Source organism: Cylas formicarius, unplaced genomic scaffold (assembly GCF_029955315.1).
Source record: "Cylas formicarius isolate icCylForm1 unplaced genomic scaffold, icCylForm1.1 PGA_scaffold_3__17_contigs__length_32017465, whole genome shotgun sequence".
Classification (NCBI taxonomy): domain Eukaryota; kingdom Metazoa; phylum Arthropoda; class Insecta; order Coleoptera; family Brentidae; genus Cylas; species Cylas formicarius.
In genome coordinates this window covers 17,039,733-17,060,685 of record NW_026844326.1, presented here as the reverse complement: position 1 = coordinate 17,060,685, position 20,953 = coordinate 17,039,733, and the positions used below count along the sequence as shown (strand labels likewise).

Sequence of the window (20,953 nt, the reverse complement as noted above, 5' to 3'; positions counted from 1 at the left end):
TTATCCACAGCAGATCTAAACAATGTGGTGGTGCCTAACTCCATACCACTGACGAAGATTTTTAAGCCAAGAAGTTCTTCGGCGACCAAGACCACGTTTTCCCTCTATTTTTCGTTGCATAATTTTATGGAGCAATTCATATTACTTATTTCTCATTACGTGGGCAAAATACTCCAGATTTCTTTTTTTAATGGTCTTAAATACCTTTCCTTCTTTGTTCATATGTTGCTGGACCGCTTGATATCTTCAACATTCTCCGGTGAGACCATATTTCGAAAGGCTCAATCCTCTGCCAAATTGTTCAAGAATAATATGCTAAACACAGAGCAACGTAGTAAGAGTATTCTTAAGAGAATTCTTGATACTCTATTAGTTAACACTTTTGCATGTGTTCTTGCTTGCTCTATTCTGTTTTTGATTTCTTGAGTTGTGGTATGTTTGTAATATCTCCCTCATTTCTCCATTTACGGCGATATCTGTTATTAGTTATGTTTTCGTTTTTGCTGATGCCATTTGGTTTTGTTTATATTTAAGCGTAGACTCATTTGTTTACCATGGTCTGTTACCGCTGATAAAAGAAGCTGTAAATCATCCTTATCTGTTGCTAGTAAGACCGTGTCGTCAGCTTATCTTAAATTGTTAATGACGATTCCATTGGCAATTTGACTCACTGTTCTTTCTTCGACGGCTTCCCTGAAGATTTTTTCTGCGTATAAATTAAACAAAAGGAGGGAGAGCACACATCCTTGTCGAACTCCTTTCATAATAAGCACTTCTTCTTATGTCAGCTGTCTGGTTCCACTATAAGTTGACTACTATCCGAATGTCCCGACCCTCCAGGCCTATGTTGTTCCGTATAGCTATTAATTTATAATGCTGATCAGTGTGAAATGCATTTTCGTAATCTACGAAGCAGCCATATACATCAACGTTCACTTCTAGACATCGCTGTATACGAACCTAGATGCTAAACAGCGTGTCTCTTATACCGAAACCACTTTTAAAACCAAATTGAGACATACCAATGTTTTCGTGGCATTTTATTATATTTTATTTTTGAAAATTTTACCACCCTGTATCTCAAAAGTTAAGACGTTCAGTTTTATTTTTAAAACAGATTTTAAAAGCGCTCCCTTATAATCACTAACATTCCATTAGTAAACACCCTGTATAACAGATGAAAATAATTTAATATTCTCTGATTAAAACTAAATATAACTCTGTATTTTAAAGTCTGAACTAATAGTCAAATTAAAGTCAAACAAAGTCTCTATAAGCAGACCTAGTTGTTTTTTAGCAAATGATCTTATTTTGTGTCTCTTGAAAGTGTTTAGGTGATTTGTAAACTATAAAGGCTTATTAATATTTGGTTTTAAAATGTATTTTGCTTTTCTTAGCTCTTGGTAGGTATTGTGTAAAAAAATTCGTTTTCGTTGATGAGGCAATACTATGTTACTTTTAAGGACATAAAATCTTAAAACCATGTCCAAAGTTTTTTTGCAGTGCCCAGTTATTCAAAAGAACAAACAGCTAAGAAAAACTGAAATCATACAAGTACATATTTAGGAAGACAAGGATGAACCTATTGGACAATCTACTCAAATGGACTTAACGATGGGTCAATTGACTCTAAAATTCTAACAGCTTAGTTTTGCCCCCAAAAAATTGAAGATTTGGAACAAAGAAGAAAGAAATATCGCCATATGCTTTAACGGGTGATCAATGATAATGATCAAACAAATGGAAATATTATACTGGATTTGACTATGGCATAGTTCATTAATTTGTTATTATTTGAAAGCATAAAGAAATATGTTTCCATTACCACAGCATTAAGTTGTTTTAATCAATTGTATCATTGTAAAATTTAAAGTAAAGACCACAATTTTTTATGTAAAATCAAATTAATATTACAATGATGTCTGTTTTTCAAATTTGAACCATTACCAGATTTGATACAAATATTTGAATCTGCACTTTTCAATTTAAGAGTCCACAATATGATTTACAAGTATAATTTTACCTGATAAGTCCTCCATAAACTCTCATAAACCCTTCATCATATTTCTTAATGATAAGTATTTCACACTTTAAAAAAAAAAAATCGACTCTATTGATTGAGATGGAAGAAAAAATATGGTCTGAAAATTTACGACTTTTTTATATTATACTTCTTTGCAGATATTAGTGTCATCCTTGTTGATGATGATTTGTTACCAAAACTTTATTATTTGGAATACATTTTGCTCAAAAAAGGATGAGGTTTTTCTGTGCTTGATTCATTTATTCATATGAACCAAATTCACTTTTAAAATTATTTTAACGGTTATACGGTTAATTAAAAGCAAGGTAGATTTCAAATAGATTTTAATTAATCTCTTCTTTTGACTTACTTTGACACAGTTTCCTTATAAGCAAACTTTTGGTTATTAAAACTAATGACACAACACTGTTAGCAGTCTTCCAAAAAATAAAGTCTCTATACAATCTTTCCTTATAATTAAAAGCATTAAGCGAGAGTTAATCCTTTAATCTTAAAACTTACGCGCTGTTGACCTCATTATATTGCTATTCATAATCATAATCCATCCCCGTAACCGTTCAGACTGCTCGAACAATAAAGGGTAAAATGGCGTGGGTCGCTCACATTAGCATCAATAAAATTTACATACCCAGTGGCGATTTTAATGTCACTCATAAATTTGAGGCTATAGCCAGAGATATGGGGACGTAAATATAGTATTATTGCATGCGAACGCGTGGGCAGCCACCGAACAAGGCCAGTCTAAAATTCGTTTTTCATATGGTTGGTTAGTAATCCGAATTTTGATTAAAAAAAAATAGACTCCATAAAACATTTTTTATCCAACGAAAATGTTATCATCTATTTTGATTTTGATCGATCGAACATACAAATATTTGAAAAAACTATTGTTGCAGGTACTATAAAACAGTACTATATTCTTTCTTCATCCCTCTTATTGTTAGTAATGCATTTCTGTTATCTCGACCTAGATCTAAATTTTCCTTATTTCTGATTACATTAAATTGAACCAAGTGTGTCTTCGATTCAGTGGAGCATCTAGTTGTTGTTCCCAGTGCAATACTGTTTGTAATTTTATTTATTTATAAATTTGCAAATACAGGTTGACATAAGCAAATCCTATTAAGCGAGCGTTACAATTTCTTTGAATGATGATTAGGGAAGGATTGCTAATAATTTATTTCAATAGAAGATATTTGGAAACCGATTATGACAGCATCCCATATTGAAGTTTAATCTAGAGAACCGAAATATCTATAGTTAATTATTGTTTTATACTTATACTCAATACAAATACAAATACGGTCGTAACGCATTATATACATACTAATGTGACTTAAATTCCAGAGCTCCCTGCTGCTGGGTTCACCTCATCTAGATGAGAGTATAGTAGAGCACTTCCATGAAATATGCAACACTAACTCATATTATTGCTTGCACAATCTGCAAGGGATGATAATTAAATTCAACGTGGATGGATCTTTATCTGGTAAGGTGTGAGCATAGTAATCATGCGTCGCATATTTCGAGGAAGTGTTTAGCCGTTATTTCAATAGGCTACTTCTGTAGCTAAACTATCATGTTGTTATTCATTTTGTTGTCAGTTATTTTACGGAACAGCTTTGTCCCACAGAACTCCTTGCCAGGGAGAAGGAGAATGTTATAGCTGTTTGATCCTTTGAGAATTGTCGACTAACGCCTTGCACACTGACACTATGTGGTCAATTTTTAGATAAAGCGTATTCCATGTAGTGGATGTCTGCTATCTCTATAGATGTGTACAGTGTCGTAGGTAAATTAAGTTTTTCGGAAGCCAGCAGCACACTTGGCATTTTGTCAACACCATAAAGTAAAGTTTACAAGTTTTTAATTTGGATTTCCCTCTCCCCTCCAGAAATGTTAGCCGCATCACATAATGTAATAAGATGTCAGCTGCGACGACGAGTATTCACCACTATGAGAGGGTCTCCTTACTCTTACAAGCTCTTCATAACACTTTGGTAAACATCAATTTAGTCACCATTGGGCAGGAGCGGAGCGCAACTGTGCAAGTGCTTAATAAACGAGAAGCTTTTGGGTAAATTTTTGCACAACAAATACAAATTTACTGACTGAAGTATAGCGTGATCATGAGAATTGACAAAAATTAGAAAATACCATGCCTAAGATAGATTACCAAAATTAAATTGGATGAAAACTACTTAGAGGTACTTAGAGATACTTATCACATCATTCAAAAGGAAAAAGAAAAATACAAAAGGTACAATCAAATATAAAAAAAACGTGTTTCCTTTTATTTTCAAAATTGTTTTGGAAATAGATAGTTTGCTCTTATTAATAAAAAAAAAGAAATTCAAACACCGAATCATATACTAATATTTTCTATATTCATGTTCTTTTGGTACTTCGTAGCAAAGCCCTTTACTCTTTAGAATACATTCTAATCTTGATGGAACTAACTTGACAAGTTTTGGGCAATCGCCGGGGCCCATTCTCAACGTAGAATTTTCTTTAAATCTCCTATGTTAGAAATATTTCTTTTTCCAAATGATTCCAAAGATTTTTATTAATATTGATATCAAGCGACTGTGGTGTTTTATCTTAGGGCCGTTATACAGGACCCATAACTTTACTTCATGTGCCTTATGCTTCGAGTGGATATCTATAACTTTTTTGCACAACATTTGGCTTTAAAATATCTAGGTATCTATATTTATAATTCCTTCTATAAAATGCGAGTTACCCTTCTTTTACAATCATATTTCGTCGTATTCATTAAATATTTTATGCGTTTTTTTTTTATTATATAGAATATTCTATTCTTTTTTTACAACGACTTGTTACACACTGAGTTGTACTGTAATGAAAAATTATCAAGTTTCGCTTCGAAATTGATGTCCCTTGTTTTCTTTATTTACAAAAAAACTGCAAATATGTTTTATAACACTTTTTTTGTATTTAAATACAATTAGCGAAAGAAAATAACTGCGTATTTTATTTTCAGTACATATTTTAGAATACTATTAGATTTTTTGATTAACTAACCGAATAATATACTAAATGTCTGTTCTACTTACTCAATAAAAACCATCAATTATAACGATTTTGTAAATTTATTTACAACTGTAGAGTTTTACGTCGACTTAATATTTTTTTAAAATGAACAACATTAAAGATCAACTTACTGTGTTATAGTACATATACTAAACAGTATAATTTACCAATATTTATTATATAAAGAAAAAGCATACCCACTTGACACAATGTTGAAACTAACCAAACACAGTATGCAAACAATACCAATGTTCCGTATTTTGTCAAGGGTAATTTACGTCTGCCTTTTAATAAGTTCTTAATTAAAACACATGTTTTGATGTGTTTTCTTTTACATTTTTTGGATTATATATCATCACGATTATTATTATTGCTATTACAATATTATAATACTAAAGCAAAAGCATAATTTGCAATATTCCAATATCTATTTGATCTAGACACTAGGTTTAAAAAATCGGTTATAACAATTCAGTCTTGATATATAAGTAAAAACATGGCCCTAAATAAATTTTTGTCTGCTAGCAGTATATCACAGCAAAAATATATTTGGCAAAAAAGAATCCACTAACTGGAAGAAAACTGTTTCATTTTAAAGAAAAGATAAGATTTACTTTGTAATAACGAGATTTAACTATAACACAAACCGTATCCCCAAAGGAAAAAGGTTCGCAGTAACAGGAACGTAACTTGATTTTCACTAGTTGCGAATTCAAGCATTATGGCGCTCCGGAGTCTGTTTAAAATTTACGTCACAGACAGAAAAACAAAGTACCGTATCAAATTCGCCCCTCGCTGTTTTAAATTCCGTTGGATGTTTCCGTGTGCAAACGATATTTGCAAATTTTATAATAACATCGTTATTCCCCCTTTGATAACCAATTCACAGTCGCAGTTTCTAATTAGTTTCGACTTCGGATCCCGGTTGTACTTTTTGTTGAAAGGAAAGTGTAATTAATGCGAAGTGAACTGCGGAAAACTTCTGTACGTTTGTACGTTTCCTCTTCGTTACTGAGTAACCGATGAGATCACAATCCGGAGAGTTTCGTTTGTATTTACTGATCTATTCTATTGGAATTAAGTAAACGTAATGGAATTTACCGAAAGTTTTCTTATAAATTCACAATCTGTTTCAACTCCCTAAGAAGTTCAATAAGGACCAAATCTCTTAAGTAAACAGAGAACATAACTCCTCGATGACTCCCGTAAAATCTTGTTATGTTAACTTTTTTAAATCGGCTTCAGTTAAGCTCTGAAGAAGTCAACAGGATGATTGGCGAAACGTCAGCAAGTTCGATTTATCATCAACCGACACACAAGGAATCCAGAAGATTTGTAAATACTATTATAAAAGCATGTGGAAGTTTCTTTGAAAAATAATGTTATCTGTTCTTGAGACTTGAGGAAATTGTATTGAATATTTCAGAGTACCAATTTTAAGTGAGACTTCTTTAAAGTCTCTTATACTTATAAACGCTGAGACATCTTGTTTTATTTTAATAGCAAAAAAAAACAATTAAATTAGAACAAAAAATGTTCAGATGTTAACAGTTATTTAATGATTTATGACAGCTGTTTCGGCAACATGGGCCTTTATCAAATACCAAATATTGACTATTTTGCGACACGATATAAATAACCAGGGAGTAATGGATTTTTAATTACAGGGTTATAAATTTAAATTAAACGCATTTAAATCCAATTGGTCGTTAAGTAATAGATACGAATATCTCATTTTGTTAATTTCCATAGCTTCCAACAAATTTAGTTTTTCGCTTTTTGATTGATTATGTAAAATATCAAAATTATCGTGAATCCGAATCCGAACTTTTATTTTTATACGCTCTTTTACGTATGTATGTCTGGTGTAAATTTTGGGACATGATCGACATTTCAACTTGTAGACTACGGATTTTCGAGTTTTTCGTAATTTAATTTTATTGTTTTTAAAAAAATGTCCTATGGTGTTTTCAGTATTACAAGCAATCTTAAGACCAAATTCGAATTTTTTTGCTAGGTTCTCTTACGTATTTTATTGTTTTATAAATTTTGGGTTCGGTGTTTAGTATGGGATGGGATAGATGGATTTCAGAGTTATTTGACACTGCTTTTTAGTTATAATATTATCTATCATAAAGGGGTCGTAACCATTGTTAAAAGCAATTTGTTTTATAATATTTGAAACTTTTATAGTTATAGTTATAGTTATGGCCAGAAAGTTTAAAGAGTTATCTAGTTCCGCCTTTCTGGTAAATTTTATACGATTATGTATGGAATTAATATTATTCAAAAAGGACCGCAGTTGTCTTTCCGTTCCAGTGAAGTACGAAAAAACATCATCTACGTATCTATTTTACCAGAGAAATCCTTTACTCAGAGGAAGTTTACGGGTTATATTTTCTAAATTGTCCATGAAAATTATGGTGTATCTGTAATTACCTTTTGATTTGTTTCATTTGCAAAAACAAAATGAGGAAAAATTTTAATTTTGTTTAATTTTTTTAATTTGTGGGGCCGAAACGTTAATGTTATAAAACCGAAAACAATACAAGATCTACACATCTAACAATGAGTGATTGTTAAAATAAGTTTGTTATTGAGTTACAATGAGCATTCAAATATAACAATAACACATCTGACGCATTAGGATGAAAAAATCGCTACCGTCCTTGACAAACCTCACGGGAAATTATAAATATCGCATATTATCAATATAACTGTAAGCTTTCCCGAAACCATCTAACCTAATTGCCAAGTTTGGCATTGGCATTTTCCGCCATAAATATTTACATAACGTGATGGATATCTTCCACCCGTCAAATAAAATAATATCACCATCGTTGGCAACAGAAACGCAGTGAAACTCATTCTAGATAAGGTACAACGAAAATATTTACTTGGCCATTACGCTCCGCAATATGCAGTGTTTATACTACACTTCTGCATAACATTTTCGGATAAAATATCATTACACAATATTCATATTTTTAGTATGTGGAAAAGTCGTTGTTAGCACCCAATTTACCTACAAAATTATCAAATGTCTTTAAACAAAAGTAGTGGTCTACGTAGCAAGCCCCAGAAGTCGCATAAAGCATGCGACCCCAGCAAAAGCACTTTCGGGACGTGTTACGCTCAATATCAAAACAACCAAAACTAATCAAAATAGTTCAGTCTACTTACTTCTTTACTGTGGAAACCAAAATCGTAACGAAAGCAAATTGAAATAGTATTTTTTTTTATTTTTGGTAAAATCCAGAACTTGATAGGCTAGTTGATAAAAATTGGGAGGTCCTGCAATTTGGAGTGAAGTAAACGGTGTGTTTTAAAGATGCGATATAAATAGACGCAACTTTATGAACAAAACCAGTAAATCTCAATAAGCACTACTTATAGAAACGATAACACTTAGATCCAGCAATAACTCAGCCTGCAGTAACCAGAATTGGTCCGGACAGCTCCAACCGCGCCAAAGTAGCATGAATTAAAAAAGTTAGGGAAACATGGAATTGAAAAGTTACTCTTTCTGTCATTTATTCTGTACATTTTAAAACATGGATTCGCTAAGGCGGGAATATTGTCTAACTTTAATGCGTTCACAATATTGTTACACTGCCGCGTAAAAACATGAAAAATATTCTATATATATGGATATATATTCTATATATATGGATAAATCTCAAAGTCCATCGTTATTAAAAACTTTATAGTTTTAGGTGGGAAACCGTTAAATAAAAACATTTAACTTCAAAATGCAAACGAAGTTGCGTGGGGTTTTTTTTGAAAATAATTTTTGCGAAATTGTTCCCTTATATTTTCCTTAATTGAAAGGAAACAATCTTGTTATGATACATTTACGCTATGATGCCCGATAATACTCCATTTGTTTCCAATCTGCAGAAAGATTACTTTAATTCTTTGAACTTAATTTTTTTTTTTAAATCTCACTTTTATGTTACTTAAAGTATTCCAACCCATTACCCTGCGGCGCGGCGTGTTGGGCAAAAAGGTTTCTCCAAATTTCGACCCCTTTACGCCTAAACTAACTACCCTAACCATTAAATTAGAAGCGCAAGTTAATCGTAATCCTTTGAACTCCCGATTGATCCAGATTACAAAGTCTAAATCCACTTTAACTGTTCGTGTAAACAAGATATTAGTTCCAGAGAATTAAGAACGTTTACGTCACCATCCCTGCGAAGTTTTCTCTCTATTTCCCCTCCCCGAGGGTTTTATCTGCGATGTGTATGAGTTTCCGTTTGAAACGGATTGCGCAATTTCGGTCAAATAGACCGGAAAGAACAGAAAAAAATCCGGATATCCATATCGCGGATTTGTTTTTCTTCCAAGCGCAAACCGCCACTATTCGATATCCCTGGAATGCTAGGCGATAAGAAAAGATTTTGCGCCACCGCCATGGATTGTAAAGTTCCAATCAATTTATTTTTTTATTAATTTTTGAAATACGTACTTGCAGCCTCTCATAATGAAAAGAAAAACGAGAAAATAAGCCATATAAAGCTCAGTCATCAGAAATTTTGTTTTCGATAACATTCTTCAGACGCGAGTACAGACATGTAGGTTTGTTCTGAATAGCTTAAATGGAGTTAAATTAGCTAAATATGGATTTGCAGTTCTGAAAAAAAGTCACACAACTTTCAATTCACTAGTTCTTAAAATATACATTTTGTTGCTAATAAGCAAATTTTTTTTATGTGCCAGTTTTTGAAAAATATTATTTTTAAATAATATTTTAAATAATCGATTTAAATAATCGATTAAATTCGAAATACTTATTATAATAATGTTTTACATTGATATCTATTGGCTGTTATTAATATAGGAACGAATGAATGAAGGATCAGATCATAAAAATTTCCAAAATGAAAAATTAGTGTGGTAACAACACAGAAAATTTTTCTAAAAATGGCACTCCTGGTAAAGTGTAGTTTTTGAAAACAGACTACAATTTTTATTCATATAAATGCAAATCAGATATTTCAAATTTCGTTATTGGGAAAAAAATTACAACTCACCTCTGGCTATTCTCAGCGGAGGAACTTTCCTCTTCCTTGAATGCATAGTCACAAAAACAGTTTTTAATTCTCACAATAACTATTTCGATGTGGTATACAATGAACAAATAACGAAATTCGTTGTTTGATTCTCTTAGTAAATTTTTGGGAAACTATATTCAAATAGATATATTTTTTCGGGAAACAAGCAACAGTAAATAATGGATAAAATAAAAAAATATTGTATTTGGTATAATTATTTATTTATAGCTAAATTAATATATATGTTATTGATCATTGACCAATTTAATACAGTCAGCATTCCTGCAATGTTGTTGTAGCAAGTATGTCTAAATTCTTATGAAATGTGTTTATACTTAACTCAATACAGACCTTTATGCTTATTATTATTATTTTAATTATATTTGTTCTGATTCTGATGATTTTTTGATCTACTCAAGCGTTCAAATATTTGTAACAATCCGCTGATCTTCACGTAATCCAGAGAAAGATTCAGATGCAGGTCATGCAGGAGATACTGTGTGGAGCTTCTATAGTTACCTTAACCCTCAATGATATAATTTTTGAGCTGGCTGTGTGCGTTTCTGATCAAAATTATTAAGAAATTTAACTCAAGTGATTCATAAGTGATTCACGACGATTTTAATTTTAAAAATACAAATTGCAAAAATCAGAGAAGCTTCAAAATTCCACAAAAAATCTAACTGTCAGAGGTAGGTCATAGGGGTAGCTCACTGTTTATTCCAAAATTAACAAAATAGCTCAAAATATTGAAGAGGTATGCCAATAAAGAAGCCGTAAACAAAACCAGTGTCCTTAAAGTCCCTCTCGTGTAAATGCGCAGCGAAAGGGTTCTACTGCAAAATAACCACGAGTAAAAGAGATGACTAGGGTAGAGCTGATCAGCTGGTGGGGATGCAAAATTATCGGTGCAGTTTTCTACTGCATGCCGTATAGGTTAAACGGCTAAATGAACCGCAAGACCGCCTAAGTTGATACCACACAAACAATGTTTTAAAGGTTTACACGCACGAAAAGTTAATATTTAAAATTCGCAGTCACCAAAACAACATCGCGTAAATTTTCAATGCGGCTTCTAGCTAGCAATCAGCGTCGAGCAACTGCCTCTGAAAGATTTATCTGGACCGTTAATTAAGGTTCTAATTTTAGCGGTGCGTGAGAAAACGCCGTTTAAAAATTTACGACACTTTTATAGGACGCAGTGTTGTTGGGAATGTTTCAAGCGCATTATTTTGTTGCATTTACGGCGCAAAGTTTGGACAATAAAAGCAACATTGTTGCTGCCGCCCGTCTCGAGATTCGGAAATGTTTAATTTTAACTTTGCTCGGAGTGAGAAACGTTAAAATGTTGTGTTGGCTGTTTTATAAGAAACTTTCATAAGTTTTAGTTGTTCCAGCGATACCATTCGGCAAAGACGTTATTAAATTAATAATAATAATTTATTTATTGACGTATACACGAGTCATCAAAAACATTAAGCAAAATCTACATATACGTATAATTACAAAGGCACCACTACATAACACAAAAAACGCTAACCATTATTAAAATTGGTAAAAAAGTCATGAAATGAGTAATAGGCAACATCCAGCAGAAGTGATTTGACCTTAATAGAGAATTGTCTCTCCGGCAGTTCTCTGACGCTTAGAGGCAATAGATTGAAGAATTTAGGTCCATAATAGTTCTTATAATTTGTAGTCTTTGCAATTTTTGAGTAGTTAATCAACATATCATTTCTGTTTCTGGTGAGATGGTGGCAAACATTAATATGACGGGGATATTGATCCTGGTTGCTTTTAGTATACTTAAATGCCGAATAGATATAATAACTAAACCGCGCAACAAGTACACCACTCTGGAGAGCTTCTCACAAAGACCAATAATATGCTACTCGAACGTCAATTTCGGATCAAGCAGAACCCCAGGACACATGTAATGGATTGTTGAATGTTGACTCGAATAAAGAAAATATAATTTGTTGTGTTTTTGATTCATTGAGGTTAAGTTTGTTAGCACGAAACCAATCACTAGCCCCAGACTATGCCCCCTCCATCCTGTGCACCAAGTCGTTCTCAGAATGACTTCGACAAGAACAGGTAGTATCATGAGCGAACAATGTACAAACTATATAGATCAAGAATAGAAGAGGGCCCATAATGGTACCTTGAGGTACTCCATGTTCAACAACTCTAATTTGTGATGATTTTCCATTCGGGATCACGATCTGCCTCCTGTTGATAAGATAACTTTGAAGGAATCCAACCGATGAGGGATCCACACCATACCACTGCAATTTACTCAAAAGAACAGGATGCCGGACACAGTCAACCTCTTTCGAAAGATCGCTTAGGACTGTGCCGTAGTACTCTCTGCTTTCAAAAGCTGCATAAACCTGGTCAAGAAGAAGAAGTTATTTATCAGCTAATCTTTGGCGCAACCTAGTTATCCGATAGCACCGTAAATTCAAAACAATTTCCGATACTCATGCTATTTAGAGTCAGAAAAATCAGAAGGATGATATTTAATCACAAAGAATTTTCTGGATTCCATTATTATGCAATGACAAACAAACCAGTAAATTACTAAAATATTTTCTCTTAAAAACCAATATTTTTCCTTCGATTCACTTCTGGGTTGTTGGCGCCAAAACTGCATCATTCTATGCCACAAAACATATTGGAGTCCATAGAGTAAGGGAGAAAATCAATTTTGCTAAAGAAAAACGCATAAAGACAACAGAAAACGAACACCTCCGAAACCCCAGAAACAAAAAATAATCCTGATCGACGAAGACAACAATGTGCGTGTACCTTTTCTAGTTTTGGACAAAATTCTGAGTAACTTTTATTAACATTTCCTTATGCCTATTTTTTTCCCTTACTTCGGAAAAAATTAGGTTCTTTTTTGGCAGAAAAAAACTGCCCTGTTAATGCTTAATATATTATATTATATTTAGATTTTTGAAAAAAATCTGATTAAATTGGAAGATTAAGATGATCAAAACACCGAAACAAATAGAAAACGCATAATAAGGGTTATTGTAAATCCAAAATTTCACAAATACTTGGTTCAATTCTTTTTAACTAGTTTAAATTTAAACCTTAAATACGAATATTTGGCCCATAAACTCTTCAGATAAACATGGAGAGCACAAAAATGACTGAATTCCCACGTTTAATATCCTGTCAACCAAACACGCTGAAAATTCCGTATTTATAAAAAGAAGCAGATCGTTAAAACATTTTTTCCATGAATAATTAAAAGTTCACAAGTCATTTTTTATTAAAAATTTCATTTTAAGACGCCGGTATTAATAGTCACTCACTTTTAACACTAGTGTTAAGTGGATAATTTTGTTGTAAATTTTTAATTAAAAGTTGAGCTTCCACACACAATCCAGTCCAAAAGAAGAACTGTGCAAAATTGTAACGGTTTGAAGCTCAAACTTTTACAGTACAGCAATGTGGAGATCTTCTTTTCGAAAAATTGCGGCAAGTCAACCACAATGGTAGGTGAGCATTGGAAAATAATATTTTTGTTTGAGAATTGGGACTAGAGCAAGGCAAGATTCAAATGTACTCTTATTGTGATTACAATCAGGTCTCGTATGGCAACGTCAATGTTTGGTTTAGAAGATCTTTAACAACTTTGTATCGAACTAATCAGAATAGTGAAAAATATGTAAGTAAGAACTTAAAAGTCAAAAACGTTTTTTTATCAAAATAAAGCATATGATTCGAATATTTCCGTCAATTTTAAGCAATTGCACAAAACAACAAAATTAGTTACTTGTTCGGAAACGAGCAAGAAAAAAATTCACTTCACTTTCGCGATCTCAATCGACTTTGAAAAGGAACCAAATTGATTATCACCGTGAACCGACTGACAGTTATATCGCGTCTGGTGAAATAATTGTGTTAAATATCTACGAGAGTGACAGTGGAACCGAGTTTTGACTGTCGAATGTCGCATATTGTTCGATATTATCAGCAATCCCCACTTGCGATAAAATATCTCCTGGATTTACTTGGTCCATTGGTATAGATTAGCAACACATATTTAAATGCAAATGTTCATTTTCTAAATCATGCGAAATAGTTATTAGAAAAATATACAAAAAACGTTATAAGGAGGTAATCTGTAGTGTAGTGGTGAAAAGTAACATTTGGGAATTTAGTATCCAGGCGTGTTCCTGCAATTTTTAATGTTTGGCGGGATACGAAATTACCCACCCAAGTTTGATCCAAATCGACCAAAATGCTTTTCAATAATCAATGTAAAGACGATTTTTTGTAAACAAATTGACACTCTGTATCTTAAAAACGAGAGCAAATATTATTTGGAAAACATGTGTTATTCTGAACTTCGCAGATAGCCCTAATACAACGCCATTTTTAACATTCAAACATTAACCAAATTGCAAGTGTCTAGAAAAAGTCTTTTTTTAAATAGAGCTTCTTTTATACACTGTGAAGTGATATCTAGGATTTTTTTCACATTTATAGAGTTCATATTTAGATTAAACTTAAATGGCTTTAAATTTGGGAATGCCCAAACATAGGAATAAAACGAATAAAGCCTTATTTAAAAGTAAGCAATTTATTAACATGATTTCTGTTAGCTGGTTACAGTTTTTAACGGGATACTAATAAGAAATCATGCCATATTATAGGTTATTGGAAGGATATTACAAGGACTTTACAAGTTATAACCAAACTTACAGTCACAGTCAAGTTTATTTTCAATCACCGAAAGAAGATGAAAGTATTTTTTAAACTGAGCAATGCTCGTAGTAACACTATGTTACATCTGCCAAGTATATGGGATAATGTTACTGCTCAATACTAATATATTCAATACGAGTAGATACGCAATGCGTGAAGGAAAATTTTATTTTTTTTTAATTAATCGGTAATTCAAATTCTGATTTTAGACAGCTTTTCAGTTAATCTATTTTTTCTCTAATTTTCGGAGTACTTTATCAAAATTATATAAATTTAAAAATAACAATTAATGAATTAATTTTGGGGGAAACATATCCAAATAAAATCAAATTTCTGGAAAAATTCTATTAATTTGGCATAATGCTAAATCAAATGACGAAAGCAAAATTTTAATCAATTACACACTTACCCCTGCGGAAAGACAATTGAATCACGTTTGAATTATTTTCGTCAAATTTGCCTTTGAAGCAGGATCGTAGAAAATTAGAATAATTATTTACTTTCATCGTACCAAGCTCGAAGCTATTCGCGGCGAAACATTTTAACGTAATGAGGTCATTTCAATTAATTACCAGGAGTATATGGAATTTCACTGTTTGCACCCTATTTGTTATTCTGAAGGGTTAAAAATTAAGAGAGCGTTTGCGATTGACAAAAAAAAATTAAACACACCGTAGATGGTCGCTACTCGAACTGGTTACGATTAAAAGCTCTCCGATAAAATATTGGATCTGGTATCAAACAATAACTCAAGATAAAACAGATTTATACGTTAATTAGGTAGAGACCTGGATTGACGTATATTTAGTGCGTATTATTGTAATATTTATATTTTGTGTTGAGGGTTAAGAAAATTTATTGTAAACCGGGAAAAGTACAAACAAATAATAAAATAAAGCAGTTAAATTATGTTTATGCTTATTTTATTTTTAATTTCCATGAAGTTTGAATGTAGAGTGCTCGCTTAAGCATTACTCCTGTTGAATGTTTGTATATTCTCAATTTTGATAATTTTTTTTGCTGGATAGATCTTACTAAAGTGAAATGAAACGATTTTTTTCATATAGCATCGACGTCATGGCTAACTGACACGGCTAACTGAAGCGGAAAATCTAGTACTTTTTGTACTTTTAGAGATTTATATATATATATATATATATATATATATATATACGAGGTGTGTTCGAAAAGTATCGCGAATTTTGAATTTTTGAATATTCGAATTTCGAATTTTTTGTGGCGTTATGTTGGTACTCATGTCTCTCATTTATGCCGACAAGCTCGGCCATTTTGAATGTTCATTTAATTGTTGACAGCTGCTTTGCTTGCACGTGTTTTGGAACGTCTTCGATTTTTACCTATTCAAAAAAATAGATGCTGTATCAAATTTTGTGTGAAAAATGAAATTAAGTGGACCGAAGCAACGTTTATCGGTGGTACAAAATGTTCTCAGAAGAAGAAGATGTGAACGACAAAGAGCGTGCCAGACGCCCGAGCACTTCAACAACAGACGAAAAAATTAATGAAGTGGAGAAAATGGTATTGGCCAATCGTCGAATCGCCGTTAGAGAAGTTGCTGAGGACCTAATCATATCGATATATATATATATATATATATATATATATATATATATATATATATATATATATATATATATATATATATATATATATATATATATATATATATATATATATATACATATATATATAATTCAACTTTATGTCGGCTCTTGCGGGTATGACTGGACGTCAGACGATACAATTGCGCAGTTCGCTTCACAATTTAACTTGTCAACTGAAACATTATATACATTGTTTATAAGATGGTATGGACGATACTATCTCCCTTTTGTTTCATTTTCCTTATTTAAAAACTGTTTACATCGGACGTAATCAAACAACTCGTGATTTTCCTATCGCTGAACAAATAAACACAAATTGTGTGGACGAAAACAATTAATTACGCCGAATATAGTCGCAAAGAGATCTGTGTATGTTAATTGTTTACCTTCGAATCGTTTTATTGCCTATTGTTGAATTAGCATTTAACGTCTAATCCATGTGCGCTTGAAACGAAACAATTTAATGATTCTGAAATGACGAAATCTTATCCAAATTGGTGTTCGCAAATCGCGTCGGAATTCTGTTAAAACCGAGGACCTTCTGGCTTATCCAAATAATACCACTCACACACGCAACAAAACAGCGCAAAAACAGAACTTTATAGAAGTGAATTTAGAAGTAATTTTTGTGAGGGGTTTAGGAAACTTTAAGTTAATTTTTCAAAGAAAGTTCTAGAGGATACTGCAATACTTTTTCAAAACTTCTGAATTCCTCCTGTGCTTGCTAACGTTTCGCCAATCATCCTGTTGGCTTCTTCAGAGCTTGACTGACAATGAGTCAAGCTCAGTCAACTTCAGTCAAGCTCTGAAGAATCAAACGGGATGAATGGCGAAACGTTGGCAAGTTCGACTAAGCAAAACCGATGAAGGAGGATTCCAGAAGTTTTGTAAAAGGTAAAAAAAAACTTAAGTTAATTAGATGTAGTGGCGTAATAAGCACCAAATAGAGAATAGTTCTGGATTTTAGTTAGTTAAAATTAAACCAAATATAAACTAACTTCAAATTAATTTTTAACTGGACCTAGATTTTGATTGCAAACAAAACAATAAACTGCCCATGCTCTAACCAACAATTCTTAGAATTGGTGCATTGATCGACCCACATGAACGAGTATAGAGTGTTTTATCGAATTAGTGCCAAAAATTTAAAACATTTTAAAAAATCAAGAATTACACTTTTTTGAAACTTGCCGGAAAAGAGATTCTTTATTAATTTCTTCTACTTTTAGTTTGTTTTAAACGACGCGAAATATTAAATCCTCAAAACATCAGTGCCGGACCATGATTTTAGCTATAAATATTAATTAGATCACAAATTATTTTTCACAGATAAATATTGTATATAAATATACAAGGGTATTCAATTTCAATTTTGAAACACCCTGCACGTAAAGTTAGGTAAGAAGTTTGCTCAAATTATGACGAAATAATTAGGTAGTTACTAGTGTTACTTAGTAAGAAATATTTTGACACTTCTACACTTCTTTTTTGTTCCTTATTTGTTAACTTGTAATTCACTAATGGCGTCATAAAAATAATTTCTACTATTAACTGCAGACTTTAACCTTTTTTTTACGTAGATCAATTCTTTAATTAATTTTCAGGCGCAAACCTGTTTATACACAGTTCAATGGTTCTCTTGAGTCGATTCAAATTATGAACAACCTAATCGTAATAATGGTTTATGGTGTTTTGAAAGTCACAATTCCTTTGAAATTAATCTCATCATCATCTCCAGCTTCACAAAATTTTCGAACAGTTATAATTAATAAGTTAACACCTGTTATCCATTGAAAATAGCGAACCCCCATCAAAATATTACCGGAAAAAAGATGCCAAAAAAATGCGAGCACCATTTATCAATAAACTGACGCACGTAGCTTTGGTTAGGATTTGCGTAGTACAACGAATGACGCAAGCAATATTTCCATCCACATAGAAATTCAAAAATTTTAATGAGATTTCTCTGGTTGATGTACGCATGGCCAAAGATAACGAGAATAGTTTGGTGAACTGGCAAATTAAACATTAAGCTTTGGGAAAACAACGTTGGCCCTCAATTATGTTTTACAATGGGCGTGAAAATGTTATAAATAGGAACTGAGGAAAGATTTAGTTAATAATCAAATTTTTTTCATTTAATACAATTCTGAATTGTAACCGAATCAAATAGTTATTACCTTCAATATTTTTCTCTAAAATTTTTAAATGTAAATATTTGAGATTATTATTCACAAGCAAAATGCCACTAGAGGCAGTGAGATAAGCGGCAAAACATTTGACAAATTGGATTATTTCATAGCTGATCGATAAAATTTTGCACATTGGACTTTCCCAAAGTTTGACGTAGAGATGGTGAGAAGTGGATGGCGAACTTATTAATTATTTTCGTAACGTGTCTTATTCTGAATGTGCCCGGTCTGCGGATGAATTAATGCGGATGTTCAAAATATCTGGCCTTAGGGGCTGCATTATTCTGATTAGTTTTGTATTCTGTCTCGGGGTGGCTCAAGAACCAGAATATGTGTTTATTAGATTACCGATTTGGAGAAAATTTACTATTCACTACTATTCTATTATTCGAATACGTCATCACTTCTAAAGATCTCCTTGTAACACTTTAAAGCAACTTGAAGTTTACTAATCATTATCAACATATTGTCGATAGAACCAGGGAGTTGGGATAGTTAAAAAAGACGACATTTTCAACGTATTGAAACTATCATTAAAATTTACAACACCTTAGTAATATAACAATTTGAGTATACAGGAGTGATCATAGTCTGTCGTCATTGTCAATGATAAGGTAATGATAACTTTAGATTTAATGAGATTATTTGGAAAACCTTACTACTTAAATATAGTACATAATTTTAATGAACATTCATAAGTTTTAACCCTTTTTGTGTGTCCTTTCATAATCACTAATGCTGGCTTGAGGAAGCTAAATTAATTAATATTTTGAAAACCGTTATACATAGGTATAACGGTATATATATATATATATATATATATATATATATATATATATATATATATATATATATATATATATACATAAAAATAAGAGCGAAAATAATGAGGTGCAAGCAGCAAAGAAAGATGTTGCCATATGTTATTGTTAGAAGCGGCAACGTTGCATGGTCCACACTCGGATATTTACCAGTTCTGTTGGAATATTGCGGCAAAATAAATGTAATATGGTCTTTTTGAATTCATATATCAGGGTTGTTCTAAGTCCTCTATTTATTAGTGCGCCATCTCGAATGTATCTCCTATGACAGGTCGAAATTTTTGCGCATCGTATAATAAAATGAAGCAACTTTGAACGTTTGATATTAACAAACCAATAAAATTTTTAAAATAGCTTCGACTCATTCGCCTCAATAGACAATTTAAATCAGTTTTTTTTTACTTAAATCAGAAGCAGTTTTAATGTATCATTTTTATCTTAATAACCAATGGAAAAAGATTACTGATAGTAAAATTAACTCCTATTGACACACTTTACTGAACAATGTTAAAACACTCGCGATTATCAGATAACTCATATGTCACTTATTAAACGGAGGAAACTAAATTTTAATTTTCAAAATACTCAAAACTTTTAATTCCCTGTATCTTAAGAACAGTGGTCTTCGAAACTGACGATTTAATAAAGTTTATTTCTAAAAAATCATTCTACATACCTACTTAATTCACACTTTGTTGCAAACAATGGTGATTGAAAACTGCAAACTTCAAACTGCGGCTTTTAAAACCGGCCAACCTATAACTTGGTAAAAGAGTTGCCTCAATTTTGCTTGTTTCTTACTTATTCGCTAATTTTAGATCCAGCCCTATAATTCACCTAGACCTACAATGAAACAGACTGTGTATCGAATGTATTGGAACATTTTAATATAATTTGTTTAATGCGACATTTCCTTCTCTTAGCCACTATTAAGAAGTGCTTAGTAAATTCCAGTACCGTGAAATAACTAGTCGAGAAGTAATATCCAGCAAAGGTGTAACGGAACGCTGCTTTTTCAAAAATTGAAACGGACGAACGCTTCTATAATTTTGCATACTTCATATATTTCCGTTAAATTTATGTTCAAAACAGTTGTTTGGGCCCCGCATAGGGTGCCGACTGAAGCTTAGACATCTATAGTTTTCAAATGGAAAAAAATTGTAAAAACCATTTGAGATGATATGGTCTGATCTGTTCTTTTTTTTTTAAATCTCTGTCTATTTATGTAGATTTGTCCTAAATTTTGCTTAAGTATAGGGTTTTCTATAAAATAGTTTTCACGACCAAGTCGATTTAATAGAATATATTTTTACTTACTTTTAAGGAAGTTGTACCGCTTCATTGTGTACCACTATCACTATCGATAAAAATCTAGCACGTAGAATACACCTCGCAACGCAGCAATATTTATCAATCACTGTGAGACCCACAAAAG

The 20,953-nt window shown here is 32.1% G+C and overlaps 1 protein-coding gene across 7 annotated transcripts in view; it reads right to left on the bottom strand.

Moving 5' to 3' along the window:
- The window catches only part of LOC132700025 (dual 3',5'-cyclic-AMP and -GMP phosphodiesterase 11), a 227,588-nt gene extending 206,635 nt beyond the window's left edge, over window positions 1–20,953 (bottom strand). For 3 of the 7 annotated variants that reach the window (XM_060667078.1, XM_060667079.1, XM_060667081.1), the window contains exon 1: window positions 15,290–15,417. In XM_060667078.1, the coding sequence (XP_060523061.1) occupies window positions 15,290–15,386 (97 nt within the window). In that variant the 5' untranslated portion in view covers window positions 15,387–15,417. Of the gene's footprint in view, window positions 1–10,134; window positions 10,287–13,945; window positions 14,020–15,289; window positions 15,418–20,835 lie in introns of those variants that run through there. The other 4 variants (XM_060667082.1, XM_060667086.1, XM_060667085.1 and 1 more) reach the window with 3 other exon arrangements.